Below are 23,366 nucleotides of genomic sequence, written 5' to 3'. Positions count from 1 at the left end.
TACAGATAAATGATGAACCTCACTTGATAAGATATTTTGCAACATTAAAAGTTTTGAGCATCAAATGTTCCAAATGCCAATTTGCACTTTCACTTTAGGAATGAAATAGCTACCGGTTCAAAGCTATGAGCAAAACCGTCCATCTAAGCTTCATGTCATCACTCTGTCAAGTCATCTGTTTATTGTGTGTGTGTATATGTAATTTTATTTATTTTTTCCCTTGTATTTTACTTATACTAAATCATAATTTATTGTGCTTCATAGGCTTCAGCGTATTAATTCAATTACAAATGTATTCTAAATTAATTCATTGAACTAGCTGATTCATTTCCATGGAACTTAAAAACAATTTATGGGTCTATTTTTTGTTTGACCATGACGTGCATGGCAACTTTTAGTCAACATTGTTTGTGACAATAGCATAACTTCACAAATCTGTAGTTCCTCTATGAGATAACAGCTAAATGAAGTGACATGATGCAAGGCAGACAAATGTGTATTCACACTACTATTCATACAGCTGAAAAAAATTCATTTTTTTTTCTCCATAAACTTCACCTCTTAGAGGATGCCAACAACAAGTTTTACTGTTACAAAAAAAAAGAGAGAAAACAGGGCACATTATGTATGATGCTGTGTGGTTTAAAAGCTATTGTCTTTAATTAAAATAATACTTTATGATATTTAAATTTTAATAATGTTTGATCAAATACATTTTCTTTCAAAAACAACATATTTGCAGATGCACCACTGTACAGCAGAAAGGTAATGAAAATATCAAAGTTCAAGAATGACAAACCTAAGACATAAGACCAGACCTGTTACAGACAAATATCAGAAAAGGGGCACTAAATTATAACTTGGTTCATGATGTATTGAATTCGTGATGATTATTCTAAAATCTTTTTCTGTAGAAGATTTTATATTTTAAAATTTCACTTCAGAAATTGATTTTCATATGAATAAACTTAGCGAGTAGAATGTTTCCTTTCAATCAACAGAGCAGGGATCTCTGCATCCTCCACTTTTGGGAGAGTGAGAAGTTGTCAGGTTTTTCATATTTTATTCTTCCATCCATCCTTTATCTGATCATGATTATCCTTGCAGGGTCGCCAGTCGGGCCGGTGTCAATCTCCAGCAATCATGAGGCAAGCAACAACCTGGGCAAAAATGGTCAATATATTCCTCTTCACAACTGAAATTCAAAGAAATATCAGTTCAATCTGGAAAGACTCAGACAAATAAAAAGGAACAATTGAAAGATTTAATGACAGCAATGAATAACAGATCTTTGGCACTCGGGCCCCGGCAGCTGATCTGAGCTGAGATTTGATGTGAACTCGATGAACAAACATCCCGATAACCGATTAGGGATAACCGATTAGGGATGCTCTCCCCCAGGGCCTGACACTGGTGGTGGTGGTCAGGAAGGGTTCCATCCTGGAGAGCCGAAGGATGTGGGTGGAGAAGGGGAGGTGGTGGGTTGAACGCAGCTGGGAAGCGGCTGACGGCTTCAGTGTGGATCCTTTTATGCAGAGCTTGATTGATGATTGGACACGCCGGGTGAGGTCCAGAGCTGAGGTCGGAGATGAGCATAACGCCGATGGGCGAACGGAGGTGATGGAGTCTTCCAGGTTGAATTTTCGCTATCAGCTACATTTAATGGAAGAATTACCACAGAGGCACACAATCTATATAAGAGTAAATGGGAACAAAATAACACCAACATCACCAGATCTTTCATTGAACTAGCTGATTCATCATGGCAACTTAACACCTCAACTTCTTTGTTGAGCTCGGGCGGACTGGCCATCTGTGAGGTCTGGAGTATCGCAGGACGCCAGGATGGCCGGCGGCCTCCAAACAATCACCAGGGATTTTGTGTTTTTTCACTCCAGCAACAATGTCATGCACATCAGCTATTTGCAAAGAATAAGAAGTAGCACTGGTTCATGGAATCATCATATATGCGTGAACATTTCACATTACTTTGATACATATATAATGCGCAAACAATGCACTTTGTCACATACTTCAGAAAGTATGTGACAAAGTAAACAGCAAATCAACATTGCGTAAAATACTGTTGTTTGGGAACTTCTGTTAAGGTGCAAAATAATCTGTTAATGTCCTTCTGGTAAGCTTCACAATGAGGCAGTGTAAAGTTGCATTCAGAACAAATTTGAGCTACAGAGGCATCTGGTTTACATGCAAAGCCTATATGGACTGAGGTGCATTGAAAAATGCCGTGGAGTAGCTTGCACGTCTGTTTGAAGTGTTTGAAGCCTTTGGAGAGTTTGACATTTATGAATGTAGGAATGCACAAGAGTGCACATTTTCAGTCTGAAAGCAGGATTTCATATTTTTTGTTCTCAAAACCTTTAATACTTTTGCTTACATTTTTATTTTGAAAGCAGGGCTTCATGTCTTTCTTCTCAAAACTTGTAATGATTGTATTCAAATCTTCTCCTCATGCTCAGGCTTAGTCTGCTCGCTTACAAAACATAGAACTGCCTTTTGGCCCAGTCGCCTGGCAACCTCTCAGCCAATAGGATGAAAGTATTGTACTGGGTGCGCTTGTTTCTTTCTTCCCTGTGTGGCTATTATCGGTTGTAGCAACCTGCACCAGCCACTGGATGTAGAGAGAAACAATGATGTAAGCTTTCTGCTCCGTAGTACATTAAACATCTGCCAGCTGTGTGCTACTGATCGCTAACAGCTGCTGATCTTAGGCAGGATTTTGTTCACCCAACCAAAGACAACAATCACAACATAATGTATATATATACAGCTCTGGTTGCACAGCTCTATGTGAACTGCAGGAATAGCTGCAGTTCACAAAGATGACACACAGTTCTAGTCATGATTGAAGTACTGTAGGTTATGACGGTTGAGATTACAGCCAGGGTAGAGGATGACACTCACACATCTGGTCAGCCTCACATTATTTTATCTTTCCCAAGTCAAATAGTCACAGCTTAGAGGGATTTTACCTTAACACCCTCAGAAGGCAACAACCCTATTAATACAGCGAGTGTTTAAAGACAAAAATGGCAAAGACAGAAAGGGTCTCATGTACTTTGAAGAAAAACCACTATGTTGAGCTACCACAATATGGACTGGAATCATATACATTCATCAACATCACTGGTATTGATATAACTTGAGTATTGTCGTAACTTGTACTGTAGTGAGTCAAAACTGAAGTACTGTAAAATCTGTGCCAGGTGTTGGTAACTTTCCATGTACCGATTTCTGTGGGACAGTTTCATCCAGAGCTAACCAGATTTTTTTCTCCCACCCGTCACTGTTGGAGAATAAGCAGACAATGAAGAATTAAAAGACTCTTCCAGGGAAAATAACACATTTTAGGGTCATAAGACCAATAAATACTGAAAGCATAGAACATGAAGCACAAAGCACTGTGGCCAGCAGTTTGTAGCCACAGTGCTTTTAAAAAGTGGAACAGAGGATTATATGGTGCATAATTGAAACAACTGGAGACTGGGTCGTACATTACCTGACTGGTTCGAGTCTTACTTAAAGAACAGGAGCTCCTTTGTGTCAAGAAGTATCTTTTCATTTGAGCAAACATAAGCAGCATGGAGAGTACCCCAAGGTTCAATCCTGGGCCCCTCTTATTTTATATCTGCAATGTCCTGCCAGCTAAGGTTATAACAGGGAAGATTAGTTACCACATTTTTGCAGATGACACACATTGTCACCCTAAACCCATCCAAGCAATAAGCAGATTAACTTAATAAATCAATGCTTGAATGTGCCATAACATTTTCCATCTGAACAAAAACAAAACTAAAGTTACAATATTTGGACCTAAAGAGGAAGAATCTGTAGTTAGCCGAAAGTACAGTTATTACAGCTAGAAACTAGTGATCAAGCCTGAAATCTGGGTTTGGTGATGAACTAGACCCTACAGCCCATGCACCTGACTGAACAGGAGTTGAACTGCCAGACCATCCAGGTGACTGTGCTTGTCATGGAGAGAAGCATAAAGTTTATCAGGTAAACACCTGTGCTTTTTACAGTGGTTTGTATGAATAAAAAGTGTATCTGTTGTTAACAGAAACATCTGCATTAAGCAGAATTTTATTAAGATATATTTGTGCACGCAATAAAAAACACCACTTCACACACAAAACGATATAATAAACGTTCTTCAAACTCTTCTTTCTTTTTTCCTCCTCCAATTTGGTCCATGTTTTATTGGCTGCTGCTGGTCCAAATACCCAGTGTCCTTTTGATTAAATAACACTCAGGTGGGAAGCTTTTAGAAATAAAGCTGATGAATATGAACGATCAGGCTGTTTCATTTAAAATGATGATTTTACTCACCACAGCTGGTCACCTTCATCTCTTTGAAGGAATGACTGATGTGATTGCTGATTGAGCAGACCAGACGACCTGTTTTCTTCGGTCCCAGAAGAATGGTGCTAGCCGGAATGTTTCCATACATGTTCTCAAAGCCTTTCAGTGGTCGTCCATCCAGAGTCCATTTGTACCGAGTATTGTCCCCTGCCCCAGAAAAGCAGAACACCCTCTGCTTACCCAAGGACGCACACTCAGAGACTAGCCAGGCAGAAGACACAGGAGCTGAGAGAGAAACCACAGAACTATTATTTAAATATTAAATTAAGATATAGGCCTTTCTTCCATTTGATGGGAAGTTGGAAATGAACAGAACAGACATGACAGCTATATTTCACATTCTATGTATGAAATCCAATGCAAAATTTTTATAACTTCTATTAATGTATGAGAGGAAAAACAAAGGAAGCAGAAAATGTAGGAAGATCAACAGTGGATTACCTTCAACGTGCAGCTGCAGAACTTTTGAGCCTTCATATTTTCCATTTTCACTAATCAGATCAAGCTTATATAGACCATTGTCATCCGCTGTCAGGTTAGTGATCCTAACTGTCCCACTACTTGGAAAAAAGTGAAATCTGCTATCTCTTGTACGGCTTACAGTCTTGTTGGCCATCCAGCGGAGTAGCACTGAGCGGTTCTTTACCCACTTGAAATAAGGTATTTTTGAGGCATCATCCATTATCTGAATGTTCAATGTTCCTCCCAAAGATCCATAGCATTTAACTCCATCATACTTGGCATCACAGGAAGATTTCAAACCTTAGAAAAGAAGAAAAATGAGATGGAAAATGTGTTTGTATGAAACAAGTTGTTGCAACCCACAACAGCAAGACTTGACCTTGAAACTGAGATATGATTTTAAAAAAGGAGTTGGAGAGTACAGCCAGATGATAACACTTATTACAACTCCAAAGTTCTCCATCTTCTGCTTTAACTTCTTACTGTCATGAACACTAAAATAATTCAACATCAGTTTGTCTGTTTCTTCTTGTGTACTCTGTTCTGTTTTCTGAAAACCTCAGTCGCCCATGGCATGCTTGTTATTCCTACTACTACTACTACTATTATTATTATTATTATTATTATTATTATTATTATTATTATTATTATTATTATTATTATTATTTCTGTTCATTATATATATAATCATTTCCCGCCAAAAAAAAAAATGCTTCAGATACCTCATTAAAAACAACAAACACATTTGACATTTATGCTAACAATGTGTGCACTGACTTAATACGACATCAAAAACTTTATCATCAGCTGGGATTAAATAAGGTATTGATAACTGAAAGATTATCATCCACATAGTAATGATGTGTGTGTATGATAACATCATAGGCATGACCCAATTCAGACATGGCAAATGAAGACTTTTGGTTTAAGAAGAAAACTCTAAGAATACCCTTTAAATCCACAGCATTAAAAAACCGAACCGTTGTAGAAAATATTAGACAATGTGTCATTAAGAGTTTTTTTTCTCTAAAAGTACAGCTAGCTATAATGTATCAGAAAACCAGACAAAACAGCCACACAGGTGTTATGTGAAAAAATCATGAAGAGCTCACCACAACAGACTCCTATCAGCATCAACTGCAGTCCAATCACAGCTTTCATGTCTCTGTAAAGATGAGCTTTTATTGTTGAATAGCTGTTAAAATAAACATATTCTACAGTTCATAGCATGCCCTGTTACTGATTAGCTTCAGAAGCAAAACTGTACAAATACCTTTGGCTTTTTCTATCACTCAGCTCTTCTGTTGGCAGCCCAAGGAAAGGAGCTGGAGTCAGTAGCAAGCCAGAGACTCATTTATTCTTGACCACATGTAAAGTTGAACAGCCTTTTATGCAGTGTTAACACCACAGAAAAAGCCAAGTAATCAGAGTACTTTACATATTTATCGTCCACGGACGATAGGCTGGACTTAGGAACGCACCGCAATCTATTTGGCCGTATGCTAATACTGTGGGCAGGCCGGCTTCTGCACTTCAAGTTATTACAATGTGATACAAAAGTTGTGTGTTGTTTCAGGCATCTGACTAATTACAGCAGACCTACTGATAGCAGAAGACCTTGAATATGTTACAGTGCTATTATTGTAGCAAATAAGTGAGACAATCTTTCCAGTGGTGATGCAAACATGAAATTTGCTACATGTATTGTTTATGTGCCTTGCAATGGACTGGCGACCTATCGAGGGTAACCCGGCTGTCATAAATTGTGGTATTTGAGGTGTTGAGGATGGACATGGCTGGACCCAGGTTGAAGTATGAAATGGTAGTTTAATATAGATATCTCAAGTTCACAGAATCCAGGCGGCACAAGTAAACGATCAAGCAGGGAACTAAGACACTGGTAGCAGTGGATGAGAACAAGACTTCAATCACAAAAATAAGACCCATACGACAATGACAAACCACGACAAGGGTCCGACAGGAAACAAGTGGATTTAAATACACAGAGAAGGTAATCAGGGGAAACAATGTTGATGTCAGAATGTGATTCAATGTGTGTTTTGTTTTGTTTCAGGCATGTGACTAATTGCAGCAGATCTACTGATAGCATGAGAGCTTGAAGATATTACACTGCTCTTAGTGAAGCAAATAAGTGAGGCAATCTTTCCACATACTGTTGGCCATGGCAAAGCTCAACCATTTTTCAAGATGGCTGACACATGTGACGGGGGCCTGCTGTTATAGGTCAGATAACTTGTAAACAAAATAACAAAGAATGTCCAATCTGGGTTTTTTTTTGTTGTTGTACTAACATGGTAAGTGAAGGTAATGTTGTCCAATGCAGTTGAATATTAGACTAGCTTCCAAAGTGGCTATGACTAAAGTCACATTTTGTGATATCTCAGTTATTAATACAGCTAGAATTTTTTTTTCTTCCAATACTACATTTAAGGGGTGAGAGAATTAGACAGTCACATTAACCTATCAGGGTCATATATAACGAGACAAACTGAGATAAAATCATATTGTAGTTAACGGTCTGTTCATAGAAAATAAACGTACACACACACAAATAAAATGTTGCTAATTGACGGTGAAGTACCAGCACTGTAGTAAATAAAGCATATTTACAAGACATTACCATATAGTATTTTGGCAACCATCACTAACAGTTCAGAACTGTAAACCGTTTATTTAAAATTACTTATTAGTGAAACATACTGGAAAAACTGAATGGTACATTACAGAATCTTATCACAAAAACATGTTAGCCAGAATCTTACAGTAGTAAATATGGCCGTACTGGCTCCGGCTTACTTCAGTTCTCTCCTACAGCGATCTGATACTGCCCATCCCTTACGCTCCCACAGCACTTTTCTTTTGAGTGTTGCTCAAAACAGAAAAGTGAAGCAAGCATTCGTTGTGATGGTTCCTATACCATGGAGTCAACTCCAGTCTGATCTCAAGATGTCGGATCCATTTTGGTACTTAAGCACCAAAAGTTACTCAAGTTTAAAAAAATGTTTATACTCACGTTTTACTCTAGTTTATGAAAATTATATAATACTTCTCTTATGAGGAGTTTTACTCTACTGTACTTCTTTTTATTACTTGAGTAATGTTAATATTGCTACTCTTAGTTGAGTAGGTCGATTTTGCATTTAAAGAAATAAACATCAGAGACTGGAAACATTGTAGAGTTCTGCAACATATGAGCTAATGTTTATGCAAATTTCAGCATAATCACTCAACATTTTATACATGTCACTGTTTTCATCCTGATTATTTTGTTCTGATAAACATGGTTATTTTATTTGAAAGGTTACATAGGGTCTGTTTATGCAGCTATATTAACCCCTGCACCACCACAGCACACCCCTTTCCCACAGAAGTTTGAACTACAACCACGGGGTTAATTTTTGTGCACTTGTAAGTAAAATCCTTCTTTCTCATCTGAAACACTGGGTTGAGTTTGCCTTTCAGAGTTTCTGTTAGTGGTTTAGTTTCAATGAAATTATGCTAATGAATATACTTTATGTCCCTTTAATTCCTTTCTGTAAAGTAAGTATGCCACTATGGCACATTGGCTATATAAAATGTTGACAGTGAGCGTACAAAGATTTGAGACTAATCCGATTTTTGAATATAGACATAATGATCCACTGGTTATCAGCCACTATCAATCATTAATAATTTTTTAAAGAAACAGCAATAATAGCATTTCTAATCTCATACTTGGATTTATGACTTTAACAGCTCATATGAAAACTCTAAAGACGTGTGATTTTGTTAATAGTTTTATTTATAAGGCCTCAGTTCAAAACCACAGCTTGGTGGAAGTGTCACATAACCAGTTTACAGCAGCTAATGCCTCTGATTTAGATCACTTATGGTACGTGGAACAATTTGGATTGAGTTTCAATCATTCTGTGAAGCGCCTGAAAGACTGCACCAAAGGACTGACGGCACCCCAGTCACCAGGTTTACGGTACTCTCCCTTCTCCAGGAAGTACTGGCGTCCGGTGTAGTTGGGACGCTCGTAGAAAACCCACCAGCCATCAAAGACCTTGCAGGAGTTGACCTCTCTCCAGCGGAACTTCTCCAGGAGCGAGGGGCAGTCCTCGGTGGCCTCCACGGCCTGGCCGCCGAAGTCTGCCTTCTCATAAAGCTGCATCTTGTACAGGGTCCCACTGGTCTGGAAGCAGAGGGGAACATGAGGAGATAGGGAGACACAGATGGGTGTTTGAAGGGAAAAGGTGTTAGGAATGACAAGAGCAAAGGGGTGGGGGGAGTAAGGATAAAAGATAAAGGAGAGTTGATGGGCAGATGAAATGTCCACCAAGCAGAATTTCAGGTTACGTCATGTGATCGCAACCATGAACAAGCAGCGTCGGCTCACAGCTTTGATTTTTAGATGAGAGACTCTGCAGACTGAGGGTGACACAGGGAACACATCCTTTATTGGTTATTGACTGAGCCCTGCAGGCACTGGTTGCATAAATGGCACTCCATGAACTCTAACATTTTACCCCGCACTGCAGTCATTGTGGTCCAAAACCCCAGTTAGCATAGGTCCAGAACAGACTGACTTACAAAATGGACTATCTTGCAGGAGCTGAGGCGGTCGTTGAGTCCCATCCAGCGCTGGTACTCCGGGTAATCTCCTCTGGTCAGGACGTACTGGTAGCCCATGTAGTTGGGCCTCTCGTACACCACCCAGGCCCCACTCTCCACTCGGATGGAGTTGCAGCGGCTCAAGTATGTGTGGAAATCTGAGCAGTCACTGTCACACTCATAACGACGACCCTGAAAGTTCTTGTCCTCGTAGAAGATAATCTGGAGGAAAAAATTTAGTTTGTGAGGCTCCTCCGATGTGTGGCTCATCTTAGAAAACAGTATGGATTACTTTTGTATTGTAGGTCTACCTAAAAAGCTAAAGAAAGGTGTTGTTTTTTTTCTGTATACATAACCATAATTGGAATATCCCTCCAAAAAACCCTTTCCCAGTCCAGAGCCAAGAGAAGTTTGGAGCAGACACCCTGAGCCTCATGCTAACTCACCCTGCCCATCTTGAGTTTGTTGCTTGGGACCGCCTTGGTGATGCTGAGCGATGACGCTGGTGGATCCCCTGAGGTCTCGGTGTCGACTGGCCTTTCAGCTACTGCTTTTTATACCCCAACACTCGCTCACATTTATGAACAGCAACAGTGTTAGTACAAGGGGAACAATCGCTTTGTCATGAAAATGAGATCCAAAAATTGAGTCAGTGATTCTAGTGCTATTCAGTTTTTCCAGAAAAGCATGGAAGGATTACGGCATAATGGTACACGTCCACTGGCTGGGTCCAAAGCCCACTAACACATGGTGAGAGCCTGCCAGCTCATAACTCAGCTCTACTCTTTGGATTCATCCACATTCATCCATCCACTGGTTATGTAAAGCCATTCTGGTCTATTCTAATTTTTACAGAAATTGTGGTTGAAATAAGACTTTCATTAAAAACAAAGAGATGCAATCGAGGGGCAACTAGACAAAAAGTTACTCAGCAGCTAAGGGAGTGAAAATGATCCACATTTTAACACAAACATTATTGTATTTTAGTAGAATTTTATGTTGTAAACTAAGACAAAGTAGTGCATGACTATGAAGACTTTAGACCCGAGTCTCTTTCAGCTTTGCACAGCCAGTGGCTGAATTCTTTTGTCCTCTCTTCTCTCCAAAATACTACAACCTCAGTGTCAGATTGCAACATCCGTGAAGGTTGAATTTCAAATCTTGCCAAAGATTCTGAAGTCGATCAATGCCTGGACTTTGTCTGTGCTCTAAGCCGTGGATAAACTTTGATCTGAACTGATCCATCGTATCTCTGGCTGGATGTTTGGGGTCGTTGAGCTGCTAGAAGATGAACCTCAACCCTTTGTTCCTCCAAGAACTGAGGTCCTAAAAGTAAAACTATAGGCAAAAAAATAAAATTAAAATATTTGCAGTTTTTAACAGGTTTCCCTCCATGGTTGACCTGTTCTTAGCTCCCTTCAGCTCTGACCAGAGAAATATTTTTTGGAATTAGAAAAGGTGAGAGCTACCATGATCCAATTCATGGGTTTCTTCTTGTCCAAGAGGGTGGGCTTTGAGTTATTTCTATTGAAGAGCACTGCCATGAATAAAGGGTGGGACCAAAATATCTCCCAAAAGGAACTGTGATTAACTTCAACATGTTACCTTCACTTGTTAAAGAAATGCGATATATGCAGCTCTGGAAACTTAAGCCACTAAAATGATCACTTTCTCTGATTTTACTCTTTATAGGTATATATTTGAGTAAAATGAACATTGTTCTTTTGTTCTATGAACTACTGAGGACATGTCTGAAATTCCAAGCAAACATTTTGTATTTTCAGAAAAAGAGAAATGGTCAAAAATAACAAAAAAGATGCAGCGCTTTCAGACCTAAAATAATGCAAAGAGAACAAGTTCATATTCATTTAGAAACAACAATAATGTTTTAACTCAGGATGAGTTCAGAAATCAATATTTGGTGTAATAACCACCAGGTTTTCAGTGGGGTTCAGTGCAGTGGGCTCTTTAATTTTTTTCCAGAGCTGTATATCAAATATGATGTAAAATAAATTTTACTTTGTAATTAAATACATTGAAATTGAGTCGCTGTCTTTGTTTTTCTTTTATAAGGTTTATTGAAGACGTGCAGAAAAGATCATCAGGCTGAGACTTGAGCCTGTAGGCGTGTCTCTTTAAAAACTCCTGCTCTTCCTGAAACTCCACCTTCAGGAAGTCATCACAACATGGCTCCCATATCGACCCTTTAAAGTTTTTACCAGCATTGCTCTGAGAAGTAGCTCCTATAAAAAGCTCAGCAGACGTGTTTGCTTATTGCTGCTGGCTAGTCTGAAGGAGCTGAGTGGGGGAGTCATGTTCTGTGAAGTGGAAGCTTTGAAAGTTTATAAATACCTACAAATACGCATGAAAGGAAGATTTAATTAGTGTATTTTTGTCAGGAATGTAGATTTACATAGATTTTTGAATAGAACTGAAATAGCCACATTAGTACATTAGGACCATCATGGTTTCTAAACCTGGCAGCAGGAGAACAAAGAGAAGGTGTAGTTCTAGCAAACCTTTTATTAGTTTCCACTTGATCATGAACAGTCCTGTACTTATTACAGAGCAGCTACAGCAGCAGGGACATTCAGGTAGCAGACATTTGCAGTAAGGCCTTTTTTTTCAGTGTACACATCTTCAAATGTATAGAGTGTTTTACAATAACTTCCCTCATCAACACAAAGCAGCAGCAGCACTGCAAAAACACTCAATCTTACCAAATATCCTTGGTCTGGTTTCTAGTGCAAATATCTTAGAACACTTGAAATAAGAGACACAATTTTTCAGTAAGATATAGGAGCTTTGTTTTAAGTCAATAATTCCTTAGTGTCGATGAAAAAGTTCTAGTTCCACTGGCAGATTATTTCATTTATAACAAGGGAAAAAACTTTAGTATAAATAAAATAATCTGCAAATGGAACTAGTACTTTTTCATCAACATTAAGGAATTGAGTTAAAACAAGCTCCTCTAGCTTACTGAAATGTTTCTTGTAAAATAGTTTGTCTCATTTCAAGTGTACTAAGATGTTTGCACTAGAAAGTAAACCAAAAATACTTGATTTAGCGTTTTTGCAGTGAGCTTTCTGTGATCAATGTGTCTGTTACACATAAACTGTAAATATGCTGGAAGCTAGTGAGTGCAAATAAGCTACTGAGAAACACTTTCGAGGTAATACAACTTCTAACAAAGGGTTTATAAAAAATAATCAACAGCTGATGTTCACAAATATTCATACATGTCATGTGAAATTATTGTGCTTGCAGCATGCTTGTTACTTGGCACATGTCAGCCCAGCAGGCTGTTCCTGCTGTAAGAACAGGATAAATCCACACTGAAACAGATAATAAGGACATACAGCTGCCAGGAGGATCACAGTGCAGCACAACACACCAAGTCTTTTTTTTGTGTCTCAACACTTTTATCCAACTGGCTGTAGATCAGCATCTGCCCAACTCAGACACGGAGCCTGGGTGGCACTGAAATACAAAAAGAAATAATAGAAAAAAGAACCAAAGAAAGACAAGTCTGACCCATTGTCATTGTGTGTGAAAAGGTGTATGTTTCAAAATAAAAGGTGGGAATTTTGAAGCAGCAACAACAAACAGTTGGATTTCCAAGGGGAAAATCTGATTCTCACCAATCAAATTTTAAAATCCAACATGGCTTCCAAAGGTTTAAAATATGTTTATTTCTGCCTATCTGAGTTAATGTGAAGCACTTTCACCTTGATGTGGATAGGTTCCTGGGATCCAGGTGGAGCTTTTACAGATTACAGTTTCAAAACTGCTAGTTTGACTAGTTTTATTCTATAAAAAGCAAAATAAGAAATACTACAATATCCTACACACTAGTATTAAACTTATCAATAATACATTGCATAGAGATCTATATTAAAAGTATCAATATATTTTGTAATTTTGGTAGTGTTAAGAACATTTGTTGCTTTTTTTTTAACTTAAATTAAGGTGAATTATCTTTCTTTTTGATTTTTGTGTTTGTTCAACGAAACTAGTATTTTCACAGGATTATCAAACTACAAGAGTCTCATAGTGACGGATACCGTACAGCTCTCGGTGTTTGGGTTTGTTCACCAACTGGTGATTAGAAGATCCGGCTGGTTTTCCACCTTTTACATGAACGGGTTGTGGCGTATATTCCCTGATCCAAGTTCTGGCCGCAGATGTAGATGGAACCCGACACAAAGACTCCACCAGAGCTCCTTCCTGGTTTACTGCTGCTCACTTTAGTTTCTACCGCAGGTTCTCGGGATATTCTGCAACGTACTTCTGTTCAGAGTGCTCTCGGTGTGACACAAGGCAGGAAGTGCTGGAAGAACTGAACCTCACAGTTCAGCCAGTAACAGCTAATGTGCCTCATGTTTACCCTGTAAGTCACCGTGGAAGGTAGTCAAAGCATGTGGATGCTTATGAAGGTTTGAACTATGTACAGTATTGGAAAGATAATAGCAATGCCTTGTGGTGGAAAAGGAAACTGATTCTTAGAATTTTTCTTGGTCAACTGGTTCCACTTGGGTAAAAAAAAAAAAAAACCTTCACAACTCTTGTTCTACTTTAACTAATTTAAGCAGTCCTTTGACCAAACAACAGGAGTCGTTTTTCTCTAAATGCCCATTGAAATCTTGGCATATTTTCTGCAGTGCATTTTGTATTCATACCCCTTAAAAGTGTTGTTCCAAGAACAGCAACCTGTTGCTATGTTGCTCTACAGCATGCCGATCTACTCCTTTGCCTGCTCTTTCATGTCGAGGACTTAGCTGCCTTTTCTGAGCCTGAAAACAGGTCACACCTGAACCTGCAGCGCAGCAACTGCCCGAGCCAGAACCCGTCACACAAAGGATGCAGTCTGCCTGTACGGTGTTCTGGATCAGGTCAGAAACATGCCCCTACACAGCAGCGAGTCACGAGCTCAATAAGCAGCAGTCGTCTGGACAGGTTTGGCGTCTTTAGCCCGGCTGGAGTCTGTCGCCGCTCCGTCCGAGTTCTTCTGGGAGTTGGCTATGGTTGGGATCAGGCTGTCCAGTTCCTGTCGGTGGCCAGTTTCCAAAAGCCACTCGTGGAACTTTAGCTCCACCAGCTCCTGAAACTGTTGCTTCTGCTCCCTACAAACACACAACATCCAGAAAAAAAGGGGTTTAAAAAGTCAGGAAAGAGTTTCAGAGCCCGCTGAGAGATTTTCCCTCCATCCGCCCCCCTGCCCTGCCACGGGTTCACTAGTCTGTCTGGGTCAGACAGTGCAGAAGCCAATAGATCAAATCCACATTGATCTTTGGGAGACATTTTCCATCAAACTCCTCCCTGGTTTACAGTGCACTGCTAAAGTATTCATATTCCTTAAAAGTTTTCACATGACGACATTGATCACCTTATTTTGGAATTTTATCCAAATGAACAGCAAGCAGCATATAATGGTAAAATGGAAGGAACATTTTGAAATGAAATAATTAAAAGGTTGCAGTTCTTTTACTCCGATAACGTTGTCACACCCATGTTTTTTAAATATGTGTTAAAACTGACACGATGTTGTCACAGAGACAGATAATCTCTTCTACCTCTTCCCAGTGCTCCTACAGAAAGACGGTCAAAAACAGCCAAGCAGAACCAGGGGGAGGGGTTTAGCGATGTCAATCAATCTTGTGTACATGGTGCTACATGGAAACAACAGGAGAGTCGTTTATCTGCCATCATTGTTGGCTATGCTAACACATCTTAGCATTTATGGTAGGCTCTGTTGTGGGTAACGAACTGTAGAGTAGCCAAGAAAAAGGGGGAGGATGTGAGCAGTGCTTACAGGAGTCTGATTAACAGCATTAAAACCCTCCTCCTGGCTCTGATTGGTTGTTTCGGACAGAGCGGTGTATTTCTGTAGATGACAGCAGGACCACAGGACCACCAGCAGAGGGGCTTGATCTTTTCACAGATCATCTGTCTCATAATATACTGTGACAACATAGTGACAGTTTTAACAAATATGTAAAAAAAAAAAAAAAAACTTATTGTTTATAAAAGTTGCATATTGCACTTTAATAATCAATCCACCAAGCATGGAGCGCTGCCAGGCTTTTCCTAATACCCACTTGTTCAGTCGGGCCTCCATCACTGTTTTCTGCCAGTTGTGTATCCTTTTCTGCTTTTCCCTCAGTGCTGCCTGGTAGGCAGGGGGCAGACCGCCAGGTACCTCGCACGTGTCGCCCTCCATCTGGAAAGGCACAGCCAGCGTGTGAAACTCGGAGGGGGGCAGCAGGCGGTAGCAGGTGCTGTCCGAGCTGGAGGGCGAGCTGAGTGGGGGGCTGGCGAGGCCCTCGGTTCCCAGAACCAAGGGCTGATCCCAGGCATTGGGGACCACAGCGAGCCCCACGCTGGCCATGTGGTCCTCCAGGGAGGGGTAGAAAATGTGGAAGGGAGCCAGGGTTAAGTCGGAGTTTCCTGGCAGAAGCAGCGGGCAGGTGGGGGTCAGGGCGTGGACGGTGCAGCGCGAGGAGGCGCCGATCAACACCCTGCCGGCGACACACACCACACGTACGTTCTGACAGCTGTGGATGTGGACGCTGGTCTGGACTGGACCCAGAACCACTGTGCTGTCACGGCATTTGTCCACACTGACGGATCTAAAGAATGCAACAAAAACACAACACGGTGAGTTCATGTTCCATGGGAATGACACGAGCGTACCGATAGCGATTCCATCATAGATCTCACTTATCGATTCGATTCCCTATCGATTCTCATTGAGTTAGGAAATAACATCTAAATTCAAAATAGAGACAGGACAAGATGACCCACTGAATTTAAGCATATTACTAAGCAGAGGAAAAGAAACTCTGCTTAGTAAAATGTGGGATACATGCACCGACATGCACCATGTTGTATTTGATTCAAACAAAGTTAAAGCTGGTTTAACAAATTAGAATCCTTCTGTCAAATGAACAATTTAACTTGGAGCACATCAACAGTTTTTGTGCAGACAGATCTGCATGTTTTCCTTTTCGGGGAGGATCTTTCAAGACTCAAGGTGTGTAGCTGTGGAAACATCGCTCAGGTGTTATTTATTGTTAATCATTTTGGCGTCTGTCATTTTACTCCTCCCTGCTTCAAGGAAAGAGCTTCCTAGAAATGTGGGAGAGCTCTGAGCCAGTATCATTCCAGCTGTCCTCAACTAGTCATTGTCAATAAAGTAGAACATTAATGAAAAGTTAATATATTTCAGTAACTCAGTTCACAAGTTGCACATTATGTAGATTACTTCCCAATAGACTATAAGTTAAAAAAAATGTTTTATTTTTGTTAATGATGATTTCTTGCACAAACCTGACGAAAGCATAATATTCAAGTTCAGAATATTACATCAGACCAATTAAAATATTCTTAATGCAGAGGTGTGGGTCTAATGAAAATATATTACCTGTTTAAAGGTTGTTTTCAAGAGTTGCTTTTAATCTAACAAGCGAGCGAATCCATATTCCAATTTATTGAATATGACTCTAAGTGTTAATGTGAGACGGAGATCACTCATACTGCTGGCGCTAACATTAACACAAATCAGAAGCTGGCCTCACCTGAGAGGAGATAGGAGGTATATGAAGGCATCAGAACATCTGTGGATCTTGATGTTGGCGCCGGTCAGCTTGTCAGATGTTTTAGCCAGAGTCTGTTTGATGACCTGGGACATCAGCACCATCTTGCTGCCGGATGGGGCCATGTGGGTGTTGCGGGCTACCTTAGCTCTCTTCATGGCTCCTTCCACTGGAATGAAAAGACAACAGGTAGGGAGTCAAACTCTTCCAGGCAGGCAGACTGAAGGCTGAAGGAGACTGACTGCCAGGAGACTCAGTGACACCTTGTTGGGCCCAGGCTAGTTTCTTCCCCGAGCGGAGGCAGGCGGTCATCCCAAACGGGTTGAGGGTGAGGTTTTGTTGGAGACATGAGAGGAGTTTGTGCAGAGGGAAGGAGCGGCTCAGCATGGAGTAGCCAGACGGTGTTTGGAGCGGCCCTTTGATCAACAGCTTGTGGATGGGCTGGATGCCTTTTCCATGGCCAACCGAGCCCTCCAGGAGGAGGCCTAAACTCCGCACGGCTTCCAGGGAGATCTGATGACAGAAGGGTAACTACAGCGCTTTAAATCTTTCTACAGCACAGAAATTCAGAACACATCTGGTCAGAACACATGGTGAACAAGAATATCCGTGGGCTTTAAAGGGGCAGTATTGTGTAAAATCAACTTTTTTGAGCTTTACATCATGTTGTGATGTTATTCCCTCATCAGAAACATACCCAGAGTGTTGCTTTAACTCTTCCATGCATGTTTGAAAAACCCTTTAATCTCCCATGGCAACCATTCAGCTGCAAAACGCCTGGTTGAACTTAGCCCCGTCTTCAAGACACAGCTCCTCCTTGGAGCTTCTGCCTCACAGAGCAGAACTCTCCCACTCAGCTCAGACCAGCCAGCAGCAGTTAACAAACACCTGGTGGAATTGTGCATCTGCTGAGCTCATTATAGGAGCTACTTCTCAGTGAAATGCTGGAAAAAACGTTGTTAAAGCGTTAATAGAGGAGCCATGTTGTGATGAATCCCTGAAGGTGGAGTTTCAGGAAGAGCAGGAGGTTTTAAAGAGACAGAGGCCCAATTTCAAGGCATTAAGTTAGAAACAAGATTTTCTTTTAAGTCATATTTCATATACAGCAATTTTTCTAGCAACTGAAATTAACATAGTTACTTGATTGTGCTATAGAATGGCACTATGTACCTGGAAAACACATGATACTGCCCCTTTAAACTTGGCATCAGTAAGACTTTATGATGTTTAGTGGGTTTATCTGGTGACCTGATTCAACAGGGCAGGTTTCTTGGTGCTTGAAACCAAACAAGTTCCTAAATATCAACACAGCACCCAGGTTACAGGTATACAAACAACATGCAAAGCTAACAGCTGAACACTGTCACAAATATTTCACTTCCCTGTCTTCAAACACACATGAACATGAGTAACATCCCATTCCCAATTTATGCAGTTTAACATGATGTTGATTGCCCCTTTGCAACTTCAAGTCTTGAGCACAGGCTCACCTGAGAGTCTCACCTGAGAGTCTCTTTTGGCCTGTCCTGACTGAGACAACTGCCCCGGTTCTACCAGCAGCTCCAAAATATCTGCCAAGTGGTTCTGAACGAACGACAGATGGGCCTGATCGTCCCAATTCTGCCAAACAAAGCCAGCAACAAAGAAGGGCTATAAGCGACAGATCAAAGAACCAGGAGATGGTGATAAGACCCGTGCTTCCAGTTTCAAGACAACAAACATGCACCATTCAGTCGGGTCGGTCCCGACTGAATGGTGCAGCTTTGATTGCTTCAGTGTCTGTCACCTTGTTCTGAGAGCTGGCCTTGGTCTCTCGCTCTGATGGAGAGGGGGAGCGAGCTCGGTGACTGGGCCACTCCTCACCGATCAGAGACGTCCGCAGAGACACGCGGTTCAGCTGCTGGATGTAGAGGAAGAGGAGGAACTGAAGCGTGTCCACTGACAACTGGGGACAGAGACACAATGGCTCAGCATCAACTTTGGGTTACATGAGAAACAATAATTGGTATTACCGCTCTCCACCACTGGTGTCCTCTTACCTTACTTCTTTGCTGGTCCAACTCGCTTTTGGAGGAGCACTGGGACAGGCACTCTGCCCGCTCCAGCCTTTCCTCTGGAGTGTGACCCAAAAGCAGGTCGAATGTCTCAAAGTAGAGCCACGCCAGGTCTTCTGGAAGCTGCAGCTTTCCACAGGCGATATGCCGCCACATGGACCAGCTCAGGTCAGGAAAGCAGCCTTCCCGAGTTTGGACATAGACTGCCATCTTCCGGAGGTAGTGCAGGCTGAGCTTGGAGGTGGGAGCCACCTGAAAATGGACAACACTCTGGGTCATTTCACACATCTACACGAGTCTGGATGATGTCAAGCATTCAACCGGCGGTCGGTGCGTTCACCTGCAGGGCACCCAGTAAGAAGGGCTCCATGCGTGGCCATATGCTCACACTGTCCGCCTCCATGTCTGAGGGGAGAGGAAGAGTTTTCACATGATGCACAGAAGAAGTTATACACAGAATGAAAGTGAAATAAATCCATAGAGATTAAAGAGGAGGAGCAAATTCGTTGCGCGAGTACCCATGTTTCCATCAATGTTTTTTTTTTTTTCCTGTGCATTTTGGAGTATCGCAACAGAAAAAGTAAATAGAAATATACTAATACAAAATAACTTATTCAATTTCGCAATAAAGCTTTTAACGTTTGCTTGAAGTGGTTTTTGGCTTTTTCCAAAAAAGAGTACGAGTGTTAAAGGAAGATGGAAACACATTTGCAAAATAAATTATGAAGTGGCGAATCACAGTCCCAACCTTGAGCACGTAGGGGAAAACTGTCATCCTGGAGTGGCCGGCCACCGAAGCTCCAAGATGGGACGGGAGTGGTGGAATGCTGTCATACACTGCTAGCTCTGTGCCTTACTATAGGCATGAAACTCTGAAAAATTTCTAAGTTAAGTCCTACCCTCGAGGAGTCTCTCCATTTTTCTGAGATGTGTGGTCCATGCTGGTTTGCAACCTTTGCACCTGGTTTATTACAGCCATTCGTAGAGTCAACATCTGACAAGATCACGTTTTGTGCAGTCTGGTTGATTCGCTCCAAACCAGTAGAAGGAAATGCTTCTAATTCGCATTATCTTTTTTTGACAATTGGATGGAAACATAGCTACCGACTGCTATGAGAGAAGCTTATTGCTCACAGGATCACAATCAAACAATTTTCAACTAAGGTGTATCAATAAATAATAATACATTTGAAAATATGATTAAATGTAGTTACTGTGTGCACTTTAGTGATACATATTATACTTCATTTTGTGACTGGCGTCCTAAGGAAGGGCATAACAAACAAATGAGTGTGTTTTTTTAAGAGCAGTATTTGTGTTTGTGCAGCTTTGATTGCTGTGCCATGCAGTCACAGCTACACTGTTACTTGAAAAATAAGTAATAAATAGTTCTTATTGTCACTTTTATCACATTAGTAGCAAGTGTCCCTATAAAACTAAGTCCATATCACCCATTCCTATCTGATTTTTTTTTAAAATCGCAGAAATCAAGACATTTTAGTGTTTACATGCAATTCCTCCCCTTTTAAAGAAATCCCTCTGAGTTATTTTTAGTTTGAGACAATATCTGTTGTGAATTGGTGCTGTGAAAATAAACTGAATTGAAAATTCAACGCAGCTGATTGGTTTCAGAAGTTTTCTAGTTGGAGAACAATGTCAGAGAACACTTACTTGTGCACTCCACAAATCAGGCCTTTATAGAGTGACAAGAAAACAGAGTGTCATAAGCCTCAAAGTTCAGTTTACAGGTAGAGAACACACCATATGGAGGAAGTTGCTTCCCTTAGATGGGAAAAAGTTATTTTCTGACAGCTGACGTTCTCATTCTTTCACTTCGCTATAACATCCCTAGTAGCAGTCTGTGTCGTATTCAGCAGTGGAGAAGTTTGACTGGACTTCCCAGGAAAGCCTGCTGGAATTCACCGAGCACCCGACAGCGACTCGTTCTTTCACAAATGTTAGCAGAAGCAGTCCAGGTGCTGGGTTTTAATGGTGACTCAGTTTTGGAAATGAAGCAGAAAATTATTACCTTTCATAACAAATGTTGTAAATCATACTACCATACTGTATGAGGCCCCTGCAAAAACGAACGAATGCCATCCTTTAACATGGGAATCTAAATGTGCCAGAAATGTTTATAGTACAACACCTGAACATGTGTGTGAACATGTAAGTGTCAACACTGTTCCCATGGTTACAAAATTTACATAGACTAGACTGTCTATGTAAATGGTTAACCTAACATTGAACAGTGCTATTTTGGTCTGGTTATTTCATCCCGATACTCTGATCATGATTCATGTGACTATTTTTTTGTTTTGCCCATTGTTGTTCGGCCATATTGTCTTGATATTTTCCTTGTGATTTGCTTTTTGCCTCTGTCATACTTTGAATTGAAGTACTTAATTTTCAACAAAGTACCAGCTCCATATTTGCTTTGCAAAGGAATCATTATGAGTTAATAATGACTGTGAGGTTTTTCTGTGCTTGGAGTTAAATTTAAATCATGACAGGAGCCAGTGAAGACCACCTTTCTAGATATTTTGTTGTAAAATAAAAAGCCCAGATTTATTTACCTCAAACAGTGCATGGCAGTGTTCACAAGAACATATCAGTTTTTAATTACAGATTACAGAATATTTTTTATATATACCCTCATTAGCTGCTGATTTAACTGCATAAGCACAGCTACCTTCTATAGCTGCACCATAGCATTGTTTTTTGGAATGAAGCAACAGTCAAAACCTGCAGATTGGGCACACCTACTTATTCCAGATAGACAGGTATGCTTGTTCATTCTGAACATGATCCTCATTATGATGTTGCTCAAAGATTTTGAGCTTCTTCTAAAAGTGGTAGCATTTATTTGTGCCTGAAGTCTGAACACTGAGGGTGGAATTGGATGTGGAACATAACATAGACCCAGCTTTGCTCCCATGACAACTGCTGGTGTCATCCACACCTGACATTTCATCTCTTCGTAGGGCGACCTAACCTGAGCTGCTTTCTTAAGCCGCACCACAGTAGAAAGTAAATGAAGTAAATCAATCATAGAACATTTTCGTGACGCAATAACAAAGGACAGCCAACTTGTTTTCCGAAAAGTAAACTTGACTAAAGTTCAGCTGCAAGCCGACGTTAGCTACAGCTGGCTAACAGAGCCAGGAGCGCTCTTACCTCCGAACTTTGTCCCACACAGGAAACGATGTGTTCAGTCCCTCGGGAGGATAAACTGCTCGTCACGGTGTCATTAGACGGACGCCGATGTTCCGAGTATACTTGTCACGGTTTGTTTTCATTCACACACAGTAAAGTTGAATATTCTTCCTCTTTGGCGCCTCCCTTCCCGACAAGCGGCGCGCGCAGCTCGCGGGAGCGCGCGCAGCACTTTGCATGAAGGAGTTGGTCTCGAAAATCTGTTTCCCGTGTGTCGGGAGCGCGCACTGCAGCCAGAGAAGCGGGTCAGACCATTTTCTGATCGATTTCTCGATAAAACAACTCATATAATTATGTCAAGGTTGTAACTTGAAATAATTATATGAGTTCCAACTTTTGTCACTTAACCTGACAATTAAACGTCAGTCACCAAACACGGATTTCCAACACGTTGTGTGTATTTATAATTTTTCACTGATGATATAAGAGGATGGAAGCTGGCTGATAGTAGGGCACAAAAAATTAAGACTTCCTTAAAAAAATTAGAGTCCAGGCTTTCTGGAAAATCCCGTTCTAATGTAAAATATGACAGGTTGCTGGATAAAATCAATTTCCAGTTGTTAATTTTTGGTGACCAATCATACTATCACGCATAACAATCACTGAGAATTTGTAAACATTTGTTCTATGTTTGCCAAAGTGATGAGGGGGGTACCAAATATTTTAGGTGATATAATCTGTTCCCCCTCTTTAATATGGGTGCTTATTATTTTTTCACAGACTCTTTAACTGTGCTTATTCCCCTCTTCATCAACAACAAATCCTGTAAGTTCGATTTTCACAAGGGAACAGAATTTTCCACAAGACCTAACAAAGGCTTGGGAAGACCCTGATTCAAATGGGGCTCCTCATGCTTAGCCACATCAGCACCACTGGCATTAATTTCAAATTAATATAACTCTGGACTTTTTCCATTCTAAAAGTCAGCAGGAAAAGTAAACTAGAACACAGGGTTGTGTTCTATAATGAGGACAGAAATAAAATCCATGTAATTTACTTTTGACTGTATGACTGGATTAAATGAACTATGCACATTTTA

The 23,366-nt window shown here is 40.7% G+C and overlaps 3 protein-coding genes across 4 annotated transcripts; all 3 read right to left on the bottom strand.

Moving 5' to 3' along the window:
- Positions 1–218: 218 nt before the first annotated feature.
- Positions 219–6,245, bottom strand: LOC106950579 (uncharacterized). 2 transcript variants are annotated; one of them, XR_001425641.1, is made up of 4 exons: positions 5,961–6,245; positions 4,354–5,148; positions 3,250–3,307; positions 219–1,195 (listed from the first exon to the last, which is right to left on the bottom strand). XR_001425641.1 is itself a non-coding variant. In XM_015037524.1 (4 exons), exons 1-4 carry the CDS (start codon positions 6,007–6,009, stop codon positions 3,279–3,281), a joined length of 657 nt encoding a protein of 218 aa, XP_014893010.1. In that variant the 5' UTR covers positions 6,010–6,245; the 3' UTR covers positions 2,934–3,278. The 2 variants fall into 2 exon arrangements, 1 of the variants encoding a protein (XP_014893010.1); XM_015037524.1 differs by lacking the exon at positions 219–1,195 and having other exon boundaries at positions 2,934–3,307; positions 4,354–4,611; positions 4,828–5,148.
- A 2,399-nt stretch (positions 6,246–8,644) lies between these two features.
- On the bottom strand, positions 8,645–10,020 carry crygs2 (crystallin, gamma S2). Its single transcript, XM_015037523.1, has 3 exons — positions 9,909–10,020; positions 9,442–9,684; positions 8,645–9,043 (listed from the first exon to the last, which is right to left on the bottom strand). Exons 1-3 carry the CDS (start codon positions 9,915–9,917, stop codon positions 8,771–8,773), a joined length of 525 nt encoding a protein of 174 aa, XP_014893009.1. The 5' UTR covers positions 9,918–10,020; the 3' UTR covers positions 8,645–8,770.
- Positions 10,021–13,993: 3,973 nt separating this feature from the next.
- On the bottom strand, positions 13,994–22,508 carry tbccd1 (TBCC domain containing 1). The gene is made up of 9 exons (XM_015037522.1): positions 22,289–22,508; positions 19,452–19,516; positions 19,097–19,363; positions 18,844–19,002; positions 18,561–18,677; positions 17,321–17,570; positions 17,040–17,226; positions 15,561–16,091; positions 13,994–14,585 (listed from the first exon to the last, which is right to left on the bottom strand). The coding sequence occupies exons 2-9, from the start codon at positions 19,512–19,514 to the stop codon at positions 14,393–14,395; spliced, it is 1,767 nt and encodes a 588-aa protein (XP_014893008.1). The 5' UTR covers positions 19,515–19,516; positions 22,289–22,508; the 3' UTR covers positions 13,994–14,392.
- Positions 22,509–23,366: the final 858 nt, after the last annotated feature.

Source organism: Poecilia latipinna, unplaced genomic scaffold (genome assembly GCF_001443285.1).
Source record: "Poecilia latipinna isolate Pla-1442-1.1 unplaced genomic scaffold, P_latipinna-1.0 Scaffold408, whole genome shotgun sequence".
NCBI lineage: Eukaryota > Metazoa > Chordata > Actinopteri > Cyprinodontiformes > Poeciliidae > Poecilia > Poecilia latipinna.
Note: the sequence above shows the minus strand (reverse complement) of the source record. Positions and strands in the feature narration are given on the sequence as shown.